The sequence below is a fragment of the Pseudorca crassidens genome, chromosome 1 (assembly GCF_039906515.1).
Source record: "Pseudorca crassidens isolate mPseCra1 chromosome 1, mPseCra1.hap1, whole genome shotgun sequence".
NCBI lineage: Eukaryota > Metazoa > Chordata > Mammalia > Artiodactyla > Delphinidae > Pseudorca > Pseudorca crassidens.
In genome coordinates, this window is record NC_090296.1 from 50162988 (window position 1) to 50188104 (window position 25117).

Sequence of the window (25117 nt, forward strand, 5' to 3'; positions counted from 1 at the left end):
CCCTGCTGACGTACCAATTTCCAGAATTCAATATCAGCAAAATATCATGTGGAGTCACCGTAATATAACGGCTTAATGAACGTCTAACTATTTTCTGTTGTTACAACACTGGGACGCTATATCTTTATATTTTTAAGTAATTCTTTAATTCGCAAGAATAACGTGTAGTAACATTAAAGATTACCCGTTCTAACAGTGTGAGCAAAAGAGAAAACAGTTAAATGCTAAATTGCATAAAACTATGAAGGTGTTGAAAATGAATTTTATTTAGTTTATGTGAGGGGGAAGGACATATTACTAGAAAGGAAAAAAATTCAGTCAAGTGAGAATAAAGGGACATGTTATATTTCTGGAGTCCTGGGATCAAGAGTGGTGCCAAGTTCTGTTGGCTGGAAGTGTACTCTGGGCCTTTGGGGTTTTTTGAGTGAAATAGTTAAAATATATGGTTGCCCTTTTCTAGATGCTTGAAGAAGTCTTCCATAATCTTGATCCTGATGGTACGATGAGTGTAGAAGATTTTTTCTACGGCTTGTTCAAAAATGGAAAATCCCTTACCCCATCAGCATCTACCCCATATAGACAATTGAAAAGGCACCTCTCCATGCAGGTAAGAAATAGGAAGTGGTTTCTTTGTGAGTAGAAGTTAAAATCCATTTGAATAATTTCTAATGAATTAATCTGCTGTCTAAAGAAAAATACTGAGGAGAAAGAGAGGCAAAAGAAGAGTAGTAAAGAAAGACTGAACCATTGGAGAAGGAAAAGCTGGGTTTGAGAAATGACCATAAATTACAGTAGGAAGACCACTAATTATGCCCCTTCTTGTTGGCTGTAGGTCAGAAGAAACCTGGTGTTAAGTAGAGGCACATTTCATCTATATGAAGGAACTCTCGGCCAGGTCAACTGTTGATAAGCTTTGCATTCTAGGCTGACTTAGGAAAGGGAGATCAAAGGGGCTGCGTGACTTCTTATCCTAGCAGTATAAATTAGAGAGACACGCCTTCTGCTCCTTGTGGTCAGGACTGACCAGTTTTGGTCTTGACCAACACCATGTTGCAATGCCTGAGCTTGCTTAAGTCTCTTTCTTCTTCCAGTCTTTCGATGAGAGTGGACGACGGACCACAACCCCGTCTGCGATGACAAGTACCATTGGCTTTCGGGTCTTCTCCTGCCTGGATGATGGGATGGGCTATGCATCAGTGGAGAGAATACTTGACACCTGGCATGAAGAGGGCATTGAGAACAGCCAGGAGATCCTGAAGGTGTGGCAGCTAAAATGAGAGAAAAATGACGAATTGGGGCAGGGTTGAAAAATTCCATTTTTTTAAAACTGTGATTTGATTCGATTTCTCCTTAATGATTCTTCTATTCACAAGATCTCAGACGTAAGAGGTAACTTTTCCTACCCACTTAAACCAGGATTATCGATAACCTCTTTCCATGTTTTTAACCCCTAAATTATTGATAAGAAATTTCTTAGCTGATCTCTGGTTGGTAAAGATTAGAGTTTTACCGTGGTGTTTATTTACAGTGCCAGAGAGCAATTTTTTTAAACATGCAAATAATCATGTTATGTTTTTCTTAGAGAGAGCTTAGTTATGCTGTGGATTGAATATTGTTTCTAAGCAATCACTAAAGAAATGTAGCATCCAGCCTGGAGACTGTAAATTCAGCTTCACATTTTCTGCTTTCACAGGATAGAACTTGTGATTGTCTTGAACTTGTTCTGATTTCTAGGCCTTGGATTTCAGCCTTGATGGAAATGTTAATTTGACAGAACTGACGCTGGCTCTTGAAAATGAACTTTTGGTTACCAAGAACAGCATTCACCAGGCAGCTCTGGCCAGCTTTAAGGCTGAGATCCGGCATTTGCTGTGAGTTAAGCAGAAGGTTCACCTGCTCTATTCCCTTTCCTACTTGTCGAGCAAGTCATTCAGATGCCTGTGGCATACATTCTTCCATCCTGTACGCAGTTGTGGCTAATCGCCTATCATCTCACTTCTGTGAAAATGAGGTAGAGCTTAGATTTGTATGTAGTCTGTTGAAGAGGAATGTCTCTTCAATGTCTGTGTGGAATGTCTGTGTGTTTTTGAAGGGTTTTGGTTGTCTTGGTTTTGTGTTTGTATTGAAGCAAGCCAGATGAGAGCTTTTTGGGGTCTACTTGTTGCTTAGAAACAGTTTCCCTCATACTTGGTTTCTTTCTGATTCTAGGGAGCAAGTTGATCAAGTGGTCAGAGAAAAAGAGAAGCTACGGTCAGATCTGGAAAAAGCTGAGAAGCTCAAGTCTCTAATGGCCTCAGAGGTGGACGATCACCACGCAGCCATAGAGCGGCGGAATGAGTACAACCTCAGGTACGACTGGCTGGGCCAGGACCCTCCTTTCCCACCGCCCTGGCCCAGGGCAGTGGGGCTCAGCCTGCCTGCCCGCTTGGCCACACCTGGCCGGAGTGACTTAGGTGTGGCCAAGCCTCAAGGAAAGCAGGATTCACTAGACACTTTCTCAAGGAGCTTCCCATGTCTGTGACTCTGTGTTTCCATTTTTGGTGGATCCATGTAGGGACCTCTGAGGGATCTGATGGCAGCTTGTCAGTCTTTCCTCCTCACAGGAAACTGGATGAAGAGTACAAGGAACGAATAGCAGCCTTAAAGAATGAGCTTCGAAAGGAGAGAGAACAGATCCTACAACAGGTGGGCAAGCAGCGTTTGGAACTTGAGCAGGAAATTGAAAAGGCAAAAACAGAAGAGAATTACACCCGGGACCGCCTTGCCCTCTCTTTAAAGGTAATTATCCTATTGGTTGTACAGCCTGTGTCCCTGCTGGGAATACACATGGAAAACCACAGCTCTGTAAGAGGACAGGTCTGCACGGGGCTCATAAGTCTGCCCAGCTGGGTCATGACCGGACATGGTAGAGCCCCCACTGGGAGCTAGATTTCAGGGGTGTCTAGGCTTCTGGTTTGCCAACAGCGTATCTTGTTCTTACCCCCTGAAGTTGCACTGGGTCCTCAGAGCTGTTTGGCTCCTGGTTGATGCTCTGTTCCTTCCTTGCACTCCCCCTTCCTCATTCTTAGCAGATGACTTTATTTCCTGCCACACAGAGGCCATCAGCTTTGTTTCTTTGCTTCCAAATGTACCTTTTCCCTTATACATCCTCCTGTCCTTCCCTGTGCCTCTGTAGAGGAAGTGATCCTTCTCTTTATTGGACTCTGACACCAGATAATATGGTACAGTGTTATCTAGAGATAAAGGGCGGGCAGGGTAGGAGGGGGTCTGGCCTGAAGACTGCCTGGTCCCAATCTGGATACCACTACTTACAGAAAACCTTGATCAAGTTACTCAAACCTGTTTCTTAATGCACAAAAGAGGCACCATCGTAATACCTACCCCCATAGCATTGATATGGAGATTAAATGAGTTGCTACATATTACAGTATCTAGAAGGTAATAAGTACCTATGGAATATTCACTACTGTTGAAGTTATAAAAGGTTCCTGAAACTCCACACATCAAAAACTGAGCTAATTCTCACTTCCTAACCATCAAACTGCTTCCTCTCTGGAATTTTCTCCCTAATCTACATCACCACCTGTGCTGAAAGTCATAGAAGCTAAAGTCCTCAGTCATCCTTGATTATCAGTTTCTGAGTCCCGTTGATGCTCTGAAATGCTTCTCAGATTTATCCCATCTCTCCATTTCCACAGCCTCTGAAGAGGTGCACAATTCATCACGATTTCTCAGCTGACCTACGTGCATCCTTTTTTCCATCTATCCAACCTCCATATTGTCACCAGAGTTACCTTACTTAAGAACACTTAAAATCATGCTGTTCCCTCTATAAAAGTGCAACATGGCAGCACTGAAGGGCCCTGAAAGGGAGCTTGTCCTCATGCCTTTCTAACCTCAGATCCTGCCAGCAACCCCCAGGGCCATGCCCTCAACCCTGCTGCACCTGCCATCAGCTGTCTCAGTTCCTCAGTAAGCTTTTAGGCTCCTTCACTGCTTTCTCCAACACTGCAGGCCAAACTACTTTTTCATTCCCATTACACTTTTTTTTTTTCTTGCCAGAAGATAGCATATTTTCTATCACATCATAGATAATTGTATCCATATCTGCCTCCCCGGCCGTGGTCCCGATTGTGTGTTCCCTGTGGTCAGCAACAGAAGCTGATTTGTCAGTTTCCAGAGCATCAACACAGGCCCGATAGTTGCTCTTGATCGGTTGTTTTTTTTTTTTTTTGCGGTACGTGGGTCTCTCACTGTTGTGGCCTCTCCCGTTGCGGAGCACAGGCTCCGGACGCGCAGGCTCAGCGGCCATGGCTCATGGGCCCAGCCGCTCCGCGGCATGTGAGATCTTCCCGGACCGGGGCACGAACCCGTGTCCCCTGCATCGGCAGGCGGACTCTCAACCACTGCGCCACCAGGGAAGCCCTGCTCCTGATGGTTTTAACATCTAAATTTAGACACACTTTGGAAGATTAGAGTTGTAGAACTTGCATTTTGGGGGAAGGTAGTACTTTTCAAAAACACTTCAGGCACATTCTTTTTCACTCCATGTTACTGTGTGAGGGTGTGAACAAGAATGTATTTAAGATATATTGGCTCTATATTCTTTTGGCAAAATATACTTTGAAAATAATGTTCTTCCAATTATCCTATAGCATTGGAATAGAAAATATGTCAAATGGCACATTTATTTTTTTAACAAATGTGGGTGGAAATCTTACAAGTGTTTTATATACAGAAAAACCCCACCTTTTTCATTATGAAAAACCTGTATGTATAGCTTTTACATCTTTAAACCAAAATAAAATTGTAAATTAAATATAACATATCTATATCATCATTAAATGAAAATTGTTAGAGCTATCCTACTTTTTAGAGTTTTTTTGAGTTCTCTTTTGCTGTCAGATGAACAAGGTATTCTGCAACCAGTCTTTCATCTGACAGTTTATTGAGAATGTTTTTCACGTCATTAAATTTTCTACTACAATGCTGTCGAATTGGAAATACAATGCAAGCCATATATGTAATTTCAAATTTTCAAACAGGCACATTAAAAGGTAAAAAGAAACAGGTGAATTTCATTTTAAATCATTTTTATTTAATCTAATATCTCCAAAACAGTATCTTTTTGACTTGTAATTCATCTACAGAAATTATTACTGTGTTTTTGTTCTAACTCTTCAGTATCTGGTGAATATTTTATATTCACAGCACATCTCAGTTTGTGCTGTATACATTTCAGGTGCTCCATAGTTACCTGTGACTGCTTGTGACCACTGTTGGGCAGCATGGTTCTGTAGGATCAAGAAAAGCATGCCTCCAGGAGACATGCTTTGAGGTTATAAGATAGATATAAGTTTTTTAATATTTACTTTTTCTGCTCTAATGTACTGAAACTTTCAAGATGAACACATTTTCTCGATCTAGAGCATTGATGTATGTGTGCTATAAAATGGTACAACAGTTTATTTCTTAATCTGTGCCCACTTAATTTCCCCAAATTTCTTCAGGAAAACAGTCGTCTAGAAAATGAGCTTCTGGAAAATGCAGAGAAGTTGGCAGAGTATGAGAATCTGACAAACAAACTTAAGCGAAATTTGGAAAATGTTTTGGCAGAAAAGGTAAGTCTTTAAATTTGATTTCCTGCTATGTAGCCCCAAAGTGTAGTTCACTCAAAAGAGCAGAAGCTATGCCACCAAGAAAATTTCTTCTATGGAATTATTTATGTGACTAAAGGAACCTGTCATTTTTGCAGGGATTTAATTTATACGAGGGAAACATGGCGTGGCACTGAGAAACAATCTCTGCTTTGACTGAACACATCACTCTAGAATCTTCTCCCCATCATCTAATTGATGGTGTTTCTGCTTAAATGTCACATTCCTTTCATACTCCAGACACTGGGTGAACACCAGAAACTTGGGTCTTTGGTACATTATAGGTCAAAGAAGGACACTTGGAAAAAATGACAACTTTGCCCTTTTCATTTTCTAGTTTGGTGACCTTGATCCCAGCAGTGCTGAATTCTTTTTGCAAGAAGAAAGGCTGACACAGATGAGAAATGAATATGGGCAGCAGTGCAGGGTGAGTGACTGAAGAGAACTTAGCGGAGGAGTGCCTGGGTTCAAATACTGCTTCACCATTTACTAGCTGTGTGGCCATGAGCACATCACTTAATCTGCGGGTGTTTCAATTCCTCACCTATGAGATAGCAAAAATAAGAGTACCCACCAGATAAGGTTGTTGTGGAGAGTCAATGAGTAAATATATGTAAAGTGCTTAGAACAGAGCCTGAGACACAGAAAACACTTAACCTACGTGCTGGTTGTTAATGTTATTGTTTAGTATCCTGAAATACGAGAGAATCATGCAAACTGCATTTGTCTGCTTTATCTGGGTCGGAAATTGCCAGTAATTGGAGGAAAATAAAGTTTTATTCTAAGAGAAGGAAAACGTGGTCATGTTGATGTGCTTATTCCAAAACTAGTCTTTCCTGAGCGATCAACGCAGGCTGATATAATTTGCTTTTGTTCTGTGGTTTTTTTTCCTGAATACAGTCCTTATTTTATTTACAAAATGCAAATGGAGCAGAAACCACTCAAGTCTTTAAGTAGTAAGGCATTACAAATTCCTACCAGAGGACACAAAAACATCCTTATAAATAATAGGAATCTTTGATTTTTTAAAAAAGTAACTCTCCGAAGCTCAGGAATGTGGGGTATTTTTTTTTCCTTAAGCCACAGACACTTGTTTATTTTAACAAGGTAGGCATAACTGAGTTCTAACTGCTTTAGGTGAACATTGTACTTGGGCAAAAATGAAGAAAACAATCACCTCCTTATGAGGTTGTTCATAGCCTGCCTTCTCAGGAAATACACGTGCACGCTTTGAGAAAAGAAACGAAACATTTATGCCACTCCTATAAATAAGTTATGGCTCTTGACTCTAATCAAGTAGAGGTGTTTTCTCCTATGCTTTTAGTTATTTCATCAGTAAAATCTGTCAGCTCTACCTCCAAAAATTCCCCAAATTTGTCCACTTATTTATTTTTTTAAACAGTTTTTCATAACCATACAATTCACCCATTTAAGGTGTATAATTCAGTCTCTTTTAGTATATTCACAGAATTGTGCAACCATTACCATAATTCATTTTAGAACATTTTCATCACCCAAAAGGAAACTACCTCTCCACCTAGCTGTAATCTCTCCCATGACCCCCAGCCCTAGACGACTAATAATCTACTTGCTGTCTCTTTGATTTTGCCTATTCTTTACATTTCCTATAAATGGAATTATACAATATGTCATCCTTTGTGACTGGCTTCCTTCATTTGGCATACGTTTTCAAGGTTCATCCATACTGTAGCATGTATCAGTAGTTCATTTCTTTCCATTGCTGAATAATATTCCATTATATAGCTCTACCACATTTTATTTAACCATTCATTAGTTGATGGACATTGGGTTATCTTGAATATTGTGAACAATGCTGCTGTGAACACTTGTGTGCAAGTTTGGTTTTGTTTTGTTTTTTTTAAACAGAAACAGACTCACAGACTTAGAGAACAAACTTATGGTTACCAGCAGGGAAGGGTGGGAGGGAGGGATAGACTGGGAGTTTGGGATGGACACGTACACACTGGTTTGTTTATTTATTTATTTATTTATTTTGGCTGCTTTGTTGCTGTGTGGGCTTTCTCTAGTTGTGGTGAGTGGGGGCTACTCTTCATTGCGGTGTGCGGGCTTCTCATTGCGGTGGCTTCTCTTGTGGCACACGGGCTCCAGGCACATGGGCTTCACTGGCTGCAGCACACGGGCTCAGCAGTTGCGGCACACGGGCCCTAGAGCATGTGGGCTTCAGTAGTTGCAGTGCGTGGGCTCAGTATTTGCGGTGCGTGGGCTCAGTAGTTGCAGCGTGAGGGCGCTAGGGTGCGCGGGCTTCAGTAGTTGTGGCTCATGGGCTCTAGAGCGCAGGCTCAGTAGTTGTGCATGGGCTTAGTTGCTCCATGGCATGTGGGATCTTCCCAGACCAGGGGTCGAACCCATGTCCCCTGCATTGGCAGGTGAATTCTTAACCACTGTGACACCAGGGAAGTCCTGTGTGCAAATTTTTGTGTGGACATACGCTTTCATTTCTCTTGGGTATGTACCTAGGAGTGGAATTCGTGGGTCATATGATCACTGTATGTTTAACCTTTTGAGGAAGTGCCAAATTTTTTCCAAGATGTTTGCACCATTTTACATTCCCACCAATATGAGAGTTGCAATTTCTCCACATCCTTGCCAACAGTTGTTATTATATGTCTTTTTAAAAAAATATCTTTATTGGAGTATAATTGCTTTACAGTGTTGTATTAGTTTCTGCCGTACCACAAACAAAGTGAATCAGCTATATGTATACATATGCATTCCCACCACTGGGCATATACCCTGAGAAAACCATAATTGAAAAAGAGTCATGTTTCATTCAGTCATGTTCATTGTGGCAATGAACCACAATGTTCATTGCAGCACTATTTACAATAGCCAGGACATGGAAGCAACCTAAGTGTCCATTGACAGATGAATGGATAAAGCAGATGTGGCACATATATACAATGGAATATTATTCAGCCATAAAAAGAAACGAAACTGAGTTATTTGTAGTGAGGTGGATGGACCTAGAGTCTGTCATACAGAGTGAAGTAAGTCAGACAGAGAAAAACAAATATTGTATGCTAATGCACATACATGGAATCTAAAAAAATGGTACTGATGAACCTAGTGGCAGGGCAGGAAAAAAGATACAGATGTAGAAAATGGACTTGAGGACACGTGGGGGAGGGGAAGCTGGGCCGAAGTGAGAGAGTGGTATGCACATATATACACTACCAAATGTAAAATAGATAGCTAGTGGGAAGCAGCTGCATAGCACAGGGAGATCAGCTCAGTGCTTTGTGACCACCTAGAGGGGTGGGATACGGAGGGAGGCTCAAGAAGGAGGGGATATGGGGATACATGTATGTCTTTTTTATTTTAGCCATCCTAGTGGGTATTAAGTGGTATCTCATTGTGAGTTTGATTTGCATTTCCCTGATGGCTAATAACACTGAGTATCTTTTCATTTGCTTATCTTCTTTGGAGAAATGTGTCTTTGGATCCTTTGTTGAATATTGAAATGTGTTATTTGTCTTTTTATTATTAAGTTGTAATAGTTCTTTATATATTCTACAAGCAAGTCCCTTATCAGATATATAATTTACAAAAACTTTTCTCCCATTCTGTGGGTTGTGTTTTTACTTTCTTGTTGGTATCCTTTGAAGCACAAAAGTTTTTAATTTTGATGATGTACAGTTTATTTATTTTTTCGTTTGTTGCTTGTGTTTTTGACATCACATCTAAGACTTGTATTGGTTTTTAAACTCCAGCTATTACAAGACCAAGTAGATGAACTCCAGTCTGAGCTGGAAGAATATCGTGCACAAGGCAAAGTGCTCAGACTTCCCTCGAAAAACTCACCATCAGAAGAACTTGATATTAACAGTGGTTGCGTCGAGCCTGACCAGGGTAAGCCATTCAGACGCCATCTTTTCAGAGTCTCTGCCTTTGACTTTTGTTTTTAAAACCGTGGTTGAATGTAGAATTGCAAAATGTTGGCAATCCCACCCCACCCCAGCCCTCCCCCCGTCAAAAAAAAAAGACTTTGGCAGTGCTGTTTTCTTGAGCTGTTTCACTTGTGGTCTGTTTTTTCATTTGTCCTTGAAGTCTTTATGAGAGTATTTCCATCTGATTTTTATATGCATCAACAAAGAAATGGAAAAATCAAACCACAAGGATATTTGCTTCGTTTAAAAAAAAAAAAAAACTGGCCACAAGTCTGAGAATCCAGGCCTTGGGAGTGTTAGAATTCAGTCACTGAGTTATTGCTGAATCCTCCCTTTCTAAAAGAGTGCCTAACTGGTATGACAGTGTTTTGGAGAGCGAGCCAGCCAGAAACCACAAAATTTGATTTCCTTATGCTGGCTGTGCTAAATGTCTGCAAAACAACAAATAAGATAAATAAACCTTGGTTGCCTGTACCTTTGAGGAGGATTTTGAGTCGCAAGGTTGGAAGGCAGAGTCATTTGGGAACCCTCCTACATTCATTATCAGCTCTTTTCCTCCCTCCTGGCATCCTGCCCCTTTCCTCCAGTGTGTTGAATTTCAGTTTCAGAAAGGGTTTATAATAAATTCTTCATCATAAGTAGTTTTCCCCACTGCTCCTTGGAACAGGAGTACAGGTTCTTACAAGGGTTGTTTATTCTTCTCCTTACCTATTTATTCTGGAATAAATAAGGGATGGGGGGGGGGACAGGGACAGGCTTGAACACCTTTCCTCTGATTCTAAGTCTGTACTCTGTAGCCTTACTGTGGTATAAGAATGGAGCCCAACTGATATGATGTATCTCAGAAGCTTTTCTGGGCTTTTCCATAGATGACCAAGGGCTGGAAGTTCTCCTCATGGGTACATGAGGCTGTGTCATCTTGGGGTGGTTTACACCCCAGGTATCACTTCTCAGTTGGGGATGTGCCATGATAGATGAAGAGAAAGCCCAAAGCAGGACTGTCAATTCCAGATGCTAGACTTATGCTCTTTCTTGCATCTGCCTGTGTATCTCCACATGAAAAGCTTTTTTGTGTCGCCTGCCTTAAGAGATTTCTACGTAGTAGTAGATGTAATCATTTTGTCTTTGTACTAGCTCAGCCCTCAGCTTATGCTTCACATTTCAGTGTCCTTCTCAGTCATCATCATGGGCAGTTGCAGAGGTGAACTCATATGAATGAGTCGAGAATTTTCTGTCGAATCTGCCTATATCCAGGTTCCTAACCTATGCCCTATTCTTTAAAAAATTTTAGCTGATAATTTAAGGTAAGGCCCTATCTGCACTACAGGAAATTAATATTACAATACTGAATCTTTTGTAATGTTGAGGGGTGGGTTGGATATCTTGACCCATGAAGTTAACACATCAAAGCATAGCAAGTGTGCTGGCCATTCATTCTCCTGCCACATTGCCCCTCTGCTAATTTGTCACTCAGTATTCATTGGATGGAAAGAAGGCTGGTTGGTTTGACCTAACTACCTCACTCTGCAGGATTTTCATTAGGAGGAGGTCACCTTTAAGCAACAATTTCCACATCTACTCCCACCTCCTATTTTGTTGGATTCTATTAAGGTTTGGTACATTGCCTGTACATGAAAGAATCTGTTCACCTTCACTTTTTCTTGTTTCCCCTAATACTTGGCTTCTGTTGTTTCCTAGTAGATCTCATCTGTAGTAATTTAAGCTAAAAATTATTCCTCAATTAAACTGGATATCCTTCCTTAGATGCCAGTTGTGTTATTGAAAGAACCTGCTGCAGGGTCAACAGATCCGATGTGTTTTCAGGGCTTGGTTCTGAAGAATGCAATCCATTGAATATGAGCATCGAGGCGGAGCTGGTCATCGAACAGATGAAAGAACAACATCACAGGGACTTGTGTTGCCTGAGACTGGAGCTTGAAGATAAAGTAAGACCTTTTTATCAGTCCTGTTCTCTGATTTCTTTGAGCTCTGACAAGCGTTTGCATGTAGGACATTCTCAATTCTTTTTCCTCAAAGAGCAGCACTTTCTATACATTTCCTCTTGTGTCCTGTTGGCTACCAGGAACGCACTACCTCAGCATGGTTTCACAGGCCAAGGGTGAGGCCTTTTCCTCATAGGAGAGAGCTTCTTTACAATGTAGTACCTTCAGTCCTAGCAAGCATGGAACTTGCAGACAATTACATTATTTCCAACTCATTGAAAGACATCTTAATAAAACTAAAAAGCCCTTTGATATAGCATTACTTCCTAAATTAGGTGAATCTTGGCCTTCAAAACCCTTTACCGTGTTGCTTTAGGTTATATTTCCAGTCTTCTGTTTTACCATTCATTTGAGTTACCTTATCTTCCAGCCAAACTAGGTAGTTTGCTGCTCTTCATCAAACTGTCCTCTTTTGCTCATGCTATTACGTGCTGTGTTATTATTTCTTTCCACCTCTTGAAAGTCTACTTAACCTTGAGAGTTTATATCAAATGCTACCTCTTACATTCCTGAATTCTCCCAACCAAATGTGATTTTTCCCTCCTTTGAATCCCAGGTTACATTGTAACTATTTTTCCTATACCTTTGATATGTTTTATTCTGACTTGTAGTATACTTTTTTGTAGTTGTCATGAGCATGTCTAGAGTGGTTTTTCCTTAATGACAGGGGCTATGTCTTACCCAACTTTGTGTCCTCACGAGGCCTGCAGGGTACCTGACAGGTGTTAAACAAATACTTAAATTTAATTAACTATGTTAAGGCCCTGAGTTTGCCCGTGGAGACAAATGGTAGCTCTGTGAAGGTCTAGTCAGTTTTAATAGGGTTGTTCAGAAACTAATAAAATTCAACCAAGTTAAAAAGGTAATCAAACCATGCCTGACTTAAAAATATCTTATTTAATGTGTTTTTGAATTGTTACTTTAGAACAAAAAATGGGAAAACTGAGGAATGTCTTGTAGGAGAAAAGTAATTACTGCCCCATCACCTTTCCATGGCCTTGAGTTGAATAACATTGGGGTGGTTTTACTTTCCGGCTTTAGGTGCATCATTATGAAAAGCAGCTAGATGAAACCAAGGTTGCCTGTAAAAAGGAGCAGGAGAACGTGAAGCAAAAGTATGAGGATGAAGTGCACATCTTGGAAGAACAAATAAGTGACCTTAAAAATGAAATTGCAGAACTTCAGGGCCAGACAGTGGTACTCAAGGAGGTACAACACACGGCTATCTGCAGACATGAGGAGGAGAAAAAACAACTGGAAATGAAGTGGGATGAGGAAAAGGCTCACCTGCAGGAGGAGTTGAGGCTGGAGCATGAGATGGAGCTGAGGGCTAGGCTGCAGCAGGCAGAGGAAAGCTTTAATGAAGAGAGGGAAAAACTCATTCAAAATGGTGCCTGGACAGAAGAGAAGGTGAGAAGCTTGACTCAGGAACTAGAACAAGTTCACCAGGAGCAGCTGAAAAGCCTGGTGGAGAAGCATACTCTTGAGAAAGAGGAATTGCAAAAAGAGCTCTTGGAAAAACACCAAAGGGAACTACATGAGGGAAGGTAAGAAAATGGGGGAAATGGAGGAACCTGGGGCACCATTCCTTGGGGGCACCAGAAATCCCAGTCAATTAAGGAGACTTTGAAAAATCAGAAGACATAATAGCCCACTGACTGACTAGATTCTTTTTTAGTTTTTCAGATTGTTTTGCCGTGGTTTAGATATAAGCCTACCTTGGGGTATTGAAACTTTTTTTTAGAAAGAGGAAAGTATTTTTTGTATCAGGCATGTACTTTTTAAGGTTCCAGATGAGGATAAGATTATCACAAATGTGATTTCTTCCTAGTTCAGTCTTGCTGTTTTCTGGGAAAGGCCATTTATAAGCTAGATTCTGGGCAAAGTTACATTTCCTTCCAGAGTTATGAAACACCATTTTGTGCTTACTTTCCTCACGTGAAATCTCAGGTACTTTTCAGGGCTTTGGTGCTTCATACTTTAACCCGGTGCTACTTTATTAAATAAAAAGCAAAACATAATGAATTTGTTAATATGTGTGGTTTATATGACTGTTTATCCACCAATGTCTACTTAAGTAAAATGGAAGAATTTTATGTATTTCCCAAATTAGGGTTTAGGCTAATATGCATTTGAACATTTAATGTGAAATATCAGCCTACGTTTTTGCTAAAAATCCATAAACAAATACGTCTGGGAGTAAACCAAAGAACTGGGTTTCTAAATTTTCCTTCCAAATGCAGAGAGAGGTAAGTCAGTCTTTTAAATTAATTATGGCTGCCAGCACTGGCTCTCAGAAATGAGATCCCTTCTCAGTATAACTGAATCACATAGGAATAAGTGGAGACCATGTTTAGAAAATATTTGAATTGTTTGCTTGGCTGCTTCTTCTATGCATGGGAAAATGTTTTTTGTTTGCTTCTGGAGTTGATGGCAGTTTCAGTAATGCTGTATGTTGACCACATTTAGGGAAAAAATGGAAACTGAGTGTAATAGAAGAACCTCTCAGATAGAAGCCCAGTTTCAGGCTGACTGTCAGAAAGTCGCTGAGAGATATGAAAATGCTCTGCGAAGCCTGGAGGGGCACTACCACCGAGAGCTGAAGGAGGTCCTGGAACAACAGCGCGAGGAGAGATCCCAGTGGGAGTTTGAGAAGGATGAGCTCACCCAGGAGTGTGCAGAAGCCCAGGAGCAGCTTAAAGAGACTCTCCAGAGAGAGAAAGCGACTTCTCTGGTCCTGACCCAGGAGAGAGAGATGCTGGAGAAAACATACACAGAACATTTGAATAGCATGGTTGTTGAGAGACAGCAGCTACTCAAAGACCTGGAAGATCTAAGAACTGTGTCGGAAAGTCAGCAAAGTCTGCTGTCCAGCCAGATACTTGAGCTGAAGAGCAGTCACGAAAGAGAACTGAAGGACCGTGAGCAGGTCCTGTGCCAAGCAGGCGCCTCGGAGCAGCTGGCCAGCCAGAGGCTCGAAAGGCTCGAAAGGGAACGTGACCAGGAGAGGCAGGAAATGATGTCCAAGCTTCTGGCCATGGAGAGTGTCTACAAAGCGACCTGTGAGAAAGCAGATCGAGAGAGGGCTGAGATGAGCACAGAAATCTCCAGGCTTCAGAACAAAATTAAGGAAATGGAGCAGGTGGGATCTCCTCCCTCCAGGCTTCAGAATGGCTGCCAGGCAATGGGAAGGGAGGAAGTGGAAGGAAGTGGAGCCATGTCCCTGCTCCAGCAAGGAGAGCAGCTGTTGGAAGAGAACGGAGATGTCCTCTTAAGCCTGCAAAGAGCTCATGAACGAGCAGTGAAGGAAAATGTGAAAATGGCAACTGAAATTTCTAGGTTGCAACAGAGGCTGCAAAAATTAGAGCCAGAGTCGGTAATGTCTTCTTGTTTAGATGAGCCAACTACTGGGTTTTTTGGAAATTCCGTGGAACAAACAGAGCCATTTTTACTGCCAAACCGAATGAAACAAGTAGAAGGTGGAACCATGCAGCACGTCCTAAGTGACCTGCAAGGCGATGAGGTCCGGGATCTGGAAAGTACGGGGACAAGCTCTGGTCAGAGACAGGAGGTCAGAAGAGAGGAGTCTGAAGCATCAATAGAGAGTTTTTCTGAGCTTGAAAATAGTGAGGAGACCAGGACTGAAACCTGGGACCTAAAGAATCAGATTGGCCAGCTTCAGGAACAACTAATGATCTTACGTGCAGACTGTGATCGAGCTTCTGAAAAGAAACAGGACTTACTTTTTGACGTTTCTGTGCTAAAAAAGAAATTAAAGACGCTTGAAAGAATCCCTGAGGCTTCCGCCAAGTATAAATTGTTATATGAAGATGCTAGTAGAGAAAATGAGTGTCTTCAGGAGGAGCTGAGAGTGATGGAGACGCGGTACGATGAAGCACTAGAAAATAACAAAGAACTCACTTCAGAAATGTTCCGATTACAGGATGAGCTAAAGAAAGTTGAAGAAGTGACTGAAACATTCCTTGGCCTGGAAAAGAGTTATGACGAGGTCAAAAGAGAAAATGAGGAACTGCATGTTCTGGTTTTGAGACTTCAAGACAAGATGGAGAAGCTGCAAGAAAGAGCAGTGCTGCAGTATGACTGCTTCTCCTTATGGGAAGCCCATTTAGATAACCTGGAAGTCGGACCTGATGAAAAGATCCTTGAACTAAATCAGACACCGGAAGAGTGTGTACCAAAGATTATGAATGTACACCATATTATAGAAGAACACTGTCAAGAAAACCAGTACCTAGAGCAGGAGAATACAGAGCTCTTAGAAAAAGCAAAAGCACATGAAATTGCCTGGCTACATGGAACACTCCAGACACATCAAGAAAAGCCTGGAGTACAGAACCAAGTAATACTGGAGGAAAACACCGCTCTCCTCAGCCTTCAGGACAAACATTTTCAGCGCCAGGCCACAATCACAGAGTTAGAACGGGAGAAAAAGAAGCTGCAGGAGCTGACTAGAAAGTTGAGGGAAAGAGTCACTGCTTTAGTTAAGCAAAAAGATGTACCTTCTCAAGGAGAAAAGGAGGAAGAGCTGAAGGCAATGATGCATGACTTGCAAATCACGTGCAGTGAGATGCAGCAAAAAGTTGAGCTTCTGAGGTAATGTATGTACCTTCTACACTTCACGGAATCCCACAGAGCACCTCACCAAATCTAACTTGGCTGCTTGCTGTGCCTAGAGAAACTAACCTGTTAGTCTTCAAGAAGAGAGCAGTACTTTAGACTTCCTTCTGCTTCTGTGTCGTATTAACAAGTAGAATAACCCTGCCTAGGAGGAACTGCTTCCTCTATAGGACATAAATGTCGTTCATTTAGGGTGTGAAAGTTCATGACGGAGAGTGTTAGTTGTTTAACCATGTGCATCATCAATGTATGTCAAGTCTTTAACTCTTCTGTAGCACTTCATTTGGATGGATAGTTTTGGTGGGGTTTTTTTGGCTCAATGTTGGTTATTTTCTTCATTTTGATGAAACAAGTTATATGAGAATGAATGCCTTTCGTGTATCATTAACTCACTTGGTAGGTAAGGAGTCTCTTCTTACACTAATATAGAAAAAAAGTGTTGTGTCTCATGGCTTATAGTTTTTCACTTATATCACTTGAAGTGCAGGCTGATATTCTGTAAACATTGGAAATTTATCTTAGAACATATAATTTTTTGAGGAGCTATCAGATTCTAATAAACGTGCTTGAAGAACAAAGACAAAAATCATACTAATTTGAACCACTGCTCACTCAACTTTATAAAATATGATTGCAATAGCCTTCTAACAAATTTGGTTCCAAAAAAAACTTGTAAAATACTACATCATGTCTGAAATATCTTAAAGATATGAAAAAACAAAATAATTCTCGGCGTAGTTTTTCCTCGTTTTACTTCAGACCATATTTAGTTCTAAAAACCATAATGAGATGAAAGAAATCACAAAGTAAACATTAGTGTACATATTTTGACATGGCCCTTTCATTTATGTAGTGAATCTTCTTTCTCTAGGTACCCTGGGGTTTAAAACTGAAGCTCATACAGCTTAGTAATATGGCTTTTGTCTTTTAGGAGCAGGCAGGACTTCAGACTGAAATAAATAATTTGCTCAAAGCATATGCTTGCCACTGAGAAAGTCAGCAACCAGGATGGGCATTGAGTCTCCTTTCTGTCTCCATGCTCAGGTGTTTCAGTCACACTTCCCTAATGTCTTTTAGTGAAATTCTTACATCCCAAAAGAAATGAGTCAATATGTCGTAGCTTGATTTCCAAGCACCAAGAGACTACTAATTTAGGCTTTTCTTTTTAACTGGCATGGAGTACGTGTTTAATTGGAAGTTACTATAAAGTATTTTCCAAAGATGCCAGATGACTGCCTTGTTATAACTATTTTTTAAAAATCTCTGTACTTCAGATATGAATCTGAGAAGCTTCAAGAGGAGAATTCTATTTTGAGAAATGAAATTACTACTTTAAATGAAGAAGACAGCATTTCTAACCTGAAATTAGGGAAATTAAATGGATCTCAGGAAGAAATGTGGTAAGACATATATTTAAATGTTCTTAAGGCATTTTTGTGAGGACTAAAGCTATTTTACTTCAACTGTTAAAGCCTAACTCTTAAGTTATATTTTCATTGTCCCTTTAGGCAAAAAATAGAAACCGTAAAACAGGAAAAAGCTGCAGTTCAGAAGATGGTTGAAAATTTAAAGAAACAGGTAAGGAGAGAATATTTCCCAATGTTTCCTGATTCTAAAATTTTCTTTTTTTAAATTTGAAATTTACAGCACATGCTACTGGAAACATAGCTAATAATGGTAAGGTTGTAAATCCTGAGTTTCAAAATGGAAACTCACCTCATGCTAATTCTAAACTAGGTTTCTGTTTTTTGTGAATATAATAATATATATATTATTTCTAGACTCTGGTGCTGAATACTAGCTTTATAATCAGTGGGAGTGGGGAGGTGATAACCTCTAAAACCGAACCTGTGAAATACTAGCTCTATGTTGGTTTTGTTTTGTTTTGTTTTTAATTAGATTCAGTTGTGCTCTTTGTAGCAGATGGCTTTTTTAAAAAAAATATTTATTTATTTTGGCTGCACCAGGTCTTAGTTACAGCACACGGGATCTTTGTTGCCAGCATGCAGACTCCTTAGTTGCAGCATGCATGCATCTAGTTCCCCGACCAGGGATCGAACCAGGGCCCCCTGCATTGGGAGTGCACAGTCTTATCCGCTGGACCACCAGGGAGGTCCCCACATGTGGTTTTGATTCATGTTAGCTCCTTCCTCTTTCCTCACCACAATTAAAAGCAGAAAGTTAAGAACAGCATTTTACAGATATAGAATACTAGTTAATCTGTGTATATTTTCACAGAATTATGATTTATTTAGATAGCTTGTGCCGTTCAGTGCCCAATTTATATAATCTCAACAATATGCAATTGTGTGGGGAAAAGCCATTTGAGAATCTATCTGAAACAGTCAAAAGACAAGGACATCCTGGGAAAAGACTATTTTCAGCACTTGAAATAGACAAGGTGTTAACGTCCAAAATATATTCTGTACTGTTACAAACAAATTGCAAAATGGAGTAGAAAAGTGAATAATTTATATGATTGGTCAAGTCAGAAAAAAAGAAGAGAACATATAAAAGGATGGTTAGCCTCATTAGTAATTAGGGAAGGGCAAATTAAATGAGTCTCTTTTTTTCACCTGTCAGATTAGCAAAAATTAAAGATTGATCTGGTCTAGTATTAAAAAGGGACTGAGGAAACAAATATACTCATACATTGTTGATAGGACTATAAATTGGTAGTCTGTGAGGAAGACATTGTGGGGATATCGATCAAAACAGTAATGTATATGCACGCCTTCTAACCCAGCAGCCCTACTTCCAAAAATAAGATCCTAAATACAAAATGCTACCATGTGTAAATGAATTTTCCAAAAGATTGTTTTGTTTCTTCATAATTAAAAGAAAAAATGATAATAAACCTATATGTCTATCAGTGTGGGAATGGATAAATACAGTATGGAATGTCTTGATACATGGAATACCCTATAGCAGGGGTCCCCAACCCCTGGGCCGTAGACCACTACCGGTCCGCAGCCTGTTAGGAACCGGGCACACAGCAGGAGGTGAGCGGCGGTTGGTCGAGAGTGAAGCTTCATCTGCCGCCCCCCATCACTTGCGTTACCGCCTGAACCATCCCCCTCCCCTGACCCCACCCACCCCCCACCCCTCCCCAGCCCAGGTCCGTGAAAAAATTGTCTTCCATGAAACTGGTCCCTGGTGCCAAAAAGGTTGGCGACCGCTGCCCTATAGCCACTAAAAATATAGCATGTGGTGGTTTCTGAATGCACCGATTTGGAAAGATAAGAGCCTGTAAGATATTATAAGTGGAAAAAGCATGTTCTAAAGAAGGAAAAAACTACACGTATATAGGTCTGTGTATGCATAGAAAACAATCTGTAGGGATACGTACCCAGCTGTGAACAGTGGCTACCCCTGTGGAATGGGATTGGACAGAGTGTCTGTCACTTCTTCATACACTTCTGAACTGATTGACTTTGTAATAATGAGTATGTATTTTTTCTGTTATTAAATGTGTGTGTGTATAACTTTACATAGAGAAAGTAAAACAATTAGTCTCTAAATATATTTTTAGCAGAAGTAGGATAACTAGTTTTTAAGACTTATTTCAATTTTAATTAGATTTCAGAATTAAAAACCAAAAACCAACAGTTGGATTTGGAAAATATGGAGCTTAGCCAAAAGAATTCTCAAAATCAGCAAGAACTGCAAGAAGTTAATCAACGTCTGGCAGAAATGCTAAGTCAGAAGGATAAAGAGCCAGGACACAGTACATGTGAGGAATGGGAACAAGAGAAGTCTAATCTAAAAGAAGAACTGGAACACTGTAAAGTGCAGGTATGGTCTACAGCCACTCTACAGCCTTTCTGGAGGAAATCCCAGTAAATAAAAGAAATGCTTGTATTTAATTTCTTATACATAAAGTCCCAATTATTAAAACAGTGTGGTGTTCGCACATGAATAGACAGATAAGTGGAAGAGAAGTCTAGAATTAGACCCAAATACATATGGAAACTTAGTATATAACAAAGGTAGCTTCTCAAATCACTGGGGTAAAGATGGAGTTTTTAATAAGTGGTGCCTAGATAACTGGGTAGACAACTGAAAATAAAATTAGATCCATATCTTATACCATACATAAGGGTAAACTCCAATTGGATTAGGAGTCTAAATATAAAAGGTAAAACATTCAAGTACTAGTAGAAACTGGGCAAATTCATCTTTAGGCTTGGTGTAGAGAAAGGCTATGTAACTATGACTCATAAACTAGAGGCAAAAAAATGACCTGATTAAATTTTTTAAATTTTTGCATGACCAAGAAAATACCATAAACAAAGTCAAAAGACAGCTCACAAACTGGGAGAAAATATTTGCATCATATACCACCAAGAGTGGAGCTAATATCCCTACTATGTAAAGAACTCTTAAAAGTCAAAGGGCTTAGGAGCAAAATCTGATAGCCAAATAGGAAAAAATGCATGAACAAAAATTCACACACCAAAAAAAGAGATAAAAATGGCCCTCAAACCTTGAAAAAATGTTCAAAATTACTCAGAATTAGAAATGCAAATAACGCTGATATCTCATTTCTCACCTATGTGATTGGCAACAATTTAAAAATATAACAACATATTCTGTTGTCAAGGGTTTGGGAAAACAGGCACTTTCATACATTGCTGCTGGAATATAAACTGATATTGTATTTATGGAAGGAAATTTGGCAAATCTAACAAAATTACATATGTACTTACCTTTTGTCCTAGCAGTCTGACTTCTAGGAATTTACCCTAAAGATATTCCTCTAAAAATATGAAAATTCACCGCAAAGCGTTGGTTATTCATTGCAGCATTGTTTGTAACTGCAAAATATTGGAAACAACCTAGATGCCCGTACATCAGAGAGTTGTTGGATAAATGTGATGGGTATAGCCACACATGGAGTAGTATTATACAGCTATATAAAAAGAAAAAGAAAGAATGGACAAATGAGAAAGATCTCTTCGTGTGAAATGATTTCCAGGACATACTGTTAGGTGAGAAAAGAAGAGCTCAATAGAGTATCTAAGATAGTATGTCTCCGTCCATGTAAGAAAGAAGGGGATATTAGGCAATACACATGTATTTGTGTAAAAGAAATACAGAAATTTATGTAAAAGAAATATGGGAATGATAAACCAGATAACTAAAGAGATGGTTACCTATAGAGGGCGAGTGGGAAAGGGATGGAAGAGAGGAATGGGAATGTGATAGAAGGAATGAGGAAGGGAGTGACACTGCTGAGAACATTTGCACATAGCTCTGATGCTTAGAACCATAGTAATGTTTTACATACTCTTCGCATACCCCCTCAAATAAACACACAATTAAAACCAATCCAGAAAACAAAGATGGGGGGGTACCAAAATGGAACACAAACACTAACAAATGAACCTAACTGTATTGTAAATGGATAACATAGCTACAGTGTGGAAGAAAATAAGTAATTTAGAAATTAGTATCTTGACTGTATACAGTAGGGTTAAGACAAAAAGAAGTGTACATAAAGGCAATAATAATCTAGTGAGTAAATGTGTTTCTCATGGGGGTGTATGTTAGTAATTCTGGAACTACTCTGTGTATACTAGAATTGAACAGATAAGTAAGCGTAGTGTAGATAATAAGAACTGTGTTTCTCATTTTTGGAAAAGGAAGTTGCAAGTGGGGAAACTGAGAAGGTTAAAATGAACCCTCTGATATTGGATTGGAATTTGAGGTATTAGTATAAACTCGTATTTCTTAATATATAGACAGATAGATAGATATAGAGATGTAGATGTGTGTATATGGATCGAGTACCCAGATCTTGGTTTCTAAACACTATTCTCGTATAAGAGGAGCCCGGGCTACTTGGAAAAATGGTTGCTCCCAAGGCTGGGGCAGGGTCAATTCAAGATGAGCCTGGAACATCTCATGGTGTCAGAAAGAAAAAGGTGCCCCCCAAAAGATGGGGTATGTCAAAAGGACAGGGCACAACCTGAAGAAGCTCTTAATGGCCAAAGCTGGAATAATTTGATCAATAAAATAAAACATAGCATAAAAGAATTATAAAATGCAAAATAAAATAAATATCTATAGGTCCATACTGTTATAAAAAAATTGAATACATAAATAATGGGGGGAGAAATAACAGCTCTTCCTTACAAGAGAATTCCAATTAATAAATGTATGAAGAAGGAAATAGAAAGTCTTCATTAGGCAAACACCAGAGTAATAATTGTTGTAGATAAAATCCACTGATAGACACTAAAATCAATAAGCAAAAGCTTAAGGAAACACACTATTTGCATGGTCTCAAAGCATCTCCCCCCAGAGAAAGATAGTAACTTTACAGTGAAGAAATCTTCAAAAACTTAGAAATCATGTTCATGCCATTTTAGTGGAAAGTCTATTAAAAGATAGTTTTGGTTAGTTCCATTGAGTATAAGGACAAATGATATTAAACAGTGTGTCACTGAATTTGTACTAGTGTTTCCTTAATGCTGCCTTTTGTGAACTTACTAAGTTTCCCCAGGCTAAATGAATATGTGTATTATATGACTTTTAAAATTTTTTCTTAGTCTTCTACTTTAGTGTCTTCTCTGGAGGCAGAACTTTCTGAAGTTAAACTACAAATTCATATTGTGGAACAGGAAAACCTCCTTCTCAAAGATGAACTGGAGAAAATGAAACAAGTAAGATCGTGTGTTGCTTAGGTGGGGACAGGAGGTATGGGGGGGCTCATAGAATAATATGCACCTGATGGTCTGACTTTTCTAGCCACCAAATGTCCTTTTTACTGAGTCCTGTTAACTAGCTTATTACTTAGTAAAGTTGAGGGCTTGCAGTACAAGTCTATTTATAAGGGCTCCTATTGCTAATTCTCTAAATGTTGTTCTAGTTATGTAACTTACATGTTGTAGACTGACATTCTGTTACTATAAATGAACCATAACCACTTCAGTTTAAGAAATTTGGGCTTCACTGGTGGCGCAGTGGTTGAGAGTCCGCCTGCTGATGCAGGGGACACGGGTTCATGCCCCGGTCCGGGAAGATCCCACATGCCGCAGAGCGGCTGGGCCCGTGAGCCATGGCCGCTGAGCCTGCACGGCCTGTACTCCGCAACGGGAGAGGCCACAGCAGTGAGAGGCCCGCGTACAGCAGAAAAAAAAAAAAAGGAAATTTGTTGCTCTACCTTCTCCCGGCCAGGTGTTAAATAATATAAATTTGTCTAAAAAGATGGTGACTTTCTTACTCATAACTTTAATAACTATTCACCCAGATTTGTGAGACACAGGTGAAGCTGGTCCCTCATCATCCCTTTTTCTCATAGTGAGTTTGAGGCATCTATCTTGGGCAGGAGAGTAGATTCTAGAACATTATCAGGGATGCAGTCTCACCTATGAATTTGGCTTTAAGAAGCACATTTCAAAGTTTCAAACAAAGACCTAATTTTAAGTATAAAAGAGGGTTCACCTTAATATATTCTGAACGTTGTCCAATTTTATTCTTTATTCTGAATTTTTCAATGAGCACATGAATCCCTCAGTTTGAGCAATCCTGATTTACACTAGGAGAATTTAGTTTTTCCATTTTATTTATTTGCTTCACCAAAGGATTACTTTAATATTATGATATCCTTAGATTATAAAATTCTTATACCTATTCAGCCTATGAGCATAAAGGTGTCCTTCTCTGAATGCTGAGTCTATACCACTGAGTGTGTTATGTTCATGTTGATTCCTAATTGACACCTGTAAGTCTTGATTTCCTAATAGGATTATAAGACTCTCAGGGAATTTGTATCTCTTACAGTGCTTAATACAGTACTGGTACCCGGTAGGTGCTTTATAAGAACTTTTTCAAGCCAGATGCTGCTATGCAAAGTTTATCTGTTCTGCCATAGCAGAAGCTGTCTGTCCATATAAACGTTCCAGAAGTTAAAAGGCTCTTCTGTGGTGTATAAGTATTCCAGAGCTGTTATTACTAAATTCATCCTAATTAACTTGGGCATACTTTTCTCCTTTATCATTTTCTGTCTGTTGTTCAACCTTTCAGATGATAATGGTGGATTCCAAATCCATAGCATGGGAAATGTATGCTTTGTGATTTTGCCAAGCTAGGGATCAGAAGAAAAGGAGCCGAGTTGGGAGTAAAATAGTACGATGAGGACATCATTTGGCACATTTTTATTGCATATTTTTTTGAAGCATTGATGTAAATAGTGAGATGGAAAAACAGTGAGCCCTTTTGCTTTTGGTGGGCAGTTGTTCAAGGCACCTGGACTCTTGGATCACAAGGGTTAAGGTGGTGTCAGCCCATTGTTGCTTCCACACAGCTTGGACCTAGAAAGCCTGTGCTGCTCTGTATGACATAATAATTTCTTGTTCACAAAACATTTTTGTTTGTATTATCTGTTGCATTGAAAAGAAACACGAATAGCATCAGCAGTAGTCACATACCAGTCTGTAGACACCCAAAACGGTACCAGGCTTTGTGAGGGTCTGGGGATGGGGTAGTGAGCAAAGGAAAAAAGGCCTTTGTTAACCAATGCCCAGGTTCTTTACACTTTCCTTCATCCTTCTGACTTGTTTAGATTTGTAAATTATGCTGGATTTGTTGCCAGTTGAAGACAAGATTCAATCCTTAAAGTCCATTTTGTCATACTATTCCTAAAGCTAAATGTAAAAGAACTTTAGGTAAAAAGTTGAAAGATGGCCGTAAAATCATAATGACAATAAATAACTGAAAATTGAAAGCCAAGTGAAGTAGAGGGAAATTGAAAACATATGAACTATGGGAAGGGTTAAGAAGTGTAAGAAACAATCAGTCTCCTTAAAGCAGTGGTTGTGGGGAGGTGGAAATTGCTCCCCCACCCCAAGACGTTTAGCAATGTCTGGGGACATTTTGGGGTTTC

General features: G+C 39.8%; 1 protein-coding gene across 21 annotated transcripts in view; it reads left to right on the plus strand.

Moving 5' to 3' along the window:
* The window catches only part of NIN (ninein), a 102768-nt gene that overhangs the window by 56117 nt on the left and 21534 nt on the right, over positions 1 to 25117 (plus strand). For 14 of the 21 annotated variants that reach the window (XR_010943032.1, XR_010943059.1, XM_067736173.1 and 11 more), the window contains 15 exons: positions 461 to 607; positions 1092 to 1259; positions 1735 to 1871; positions 2209 to 2349; positions 2604 to 2778; positions 5511 to 5621; positions 5995 to 6084; positions 9410 to 9548; positions 11351 to 11532; positions 12631 to 13136; positions 14059 to 16203; positions 17502 to 17627; positions 17736 to 17805; positions 19807 to 20022; positions 22782 to 22895. Coding sequence is in view for 19 of the 21 variants with exons in the window: in XM_067736173.1 (XP_067592274.1) it covers positions 461 to 607; positions 1092 to 1259; positions 1735 to 1871; positions 2209 to 2349; positions 2604 to 2778; positions 5511 to 5621; positions 5995 to 6084; positions 9410 to 9548; positions 11351 to 11532; positions 12631 to 13136; positions 14059 to 16203; positions 17502 to 17627; positions 17736 to 17805; positions 19807 to 20022; positions 22782 to 22895 (4467 nt within the window). In the remaining 2 variants the exon portion in view is untranslated. The remainder of the gene's footprint in view (positions 1 to 460; positions 608 to 1091; positions 1260 to 1734; positions 1872 to 2208; positions 2350 to 2603; positions 2779 to 5510; positions 5622 to 5994; positions 6085 to 9409; positions 9549 to 11350; positions 11533 to 12630; positions 13137 to 14058; positions 16204 to 17501; positions 17628 to 17735; positions 17806 to 19806; positions 20023 to 22781; positions 22896 to 25117) is intronic. The other 7 variants (XM_067736098.1, XM_067736155.1, XM_067736144.1 and 4 more) reach the window with 2 other exon arrangements.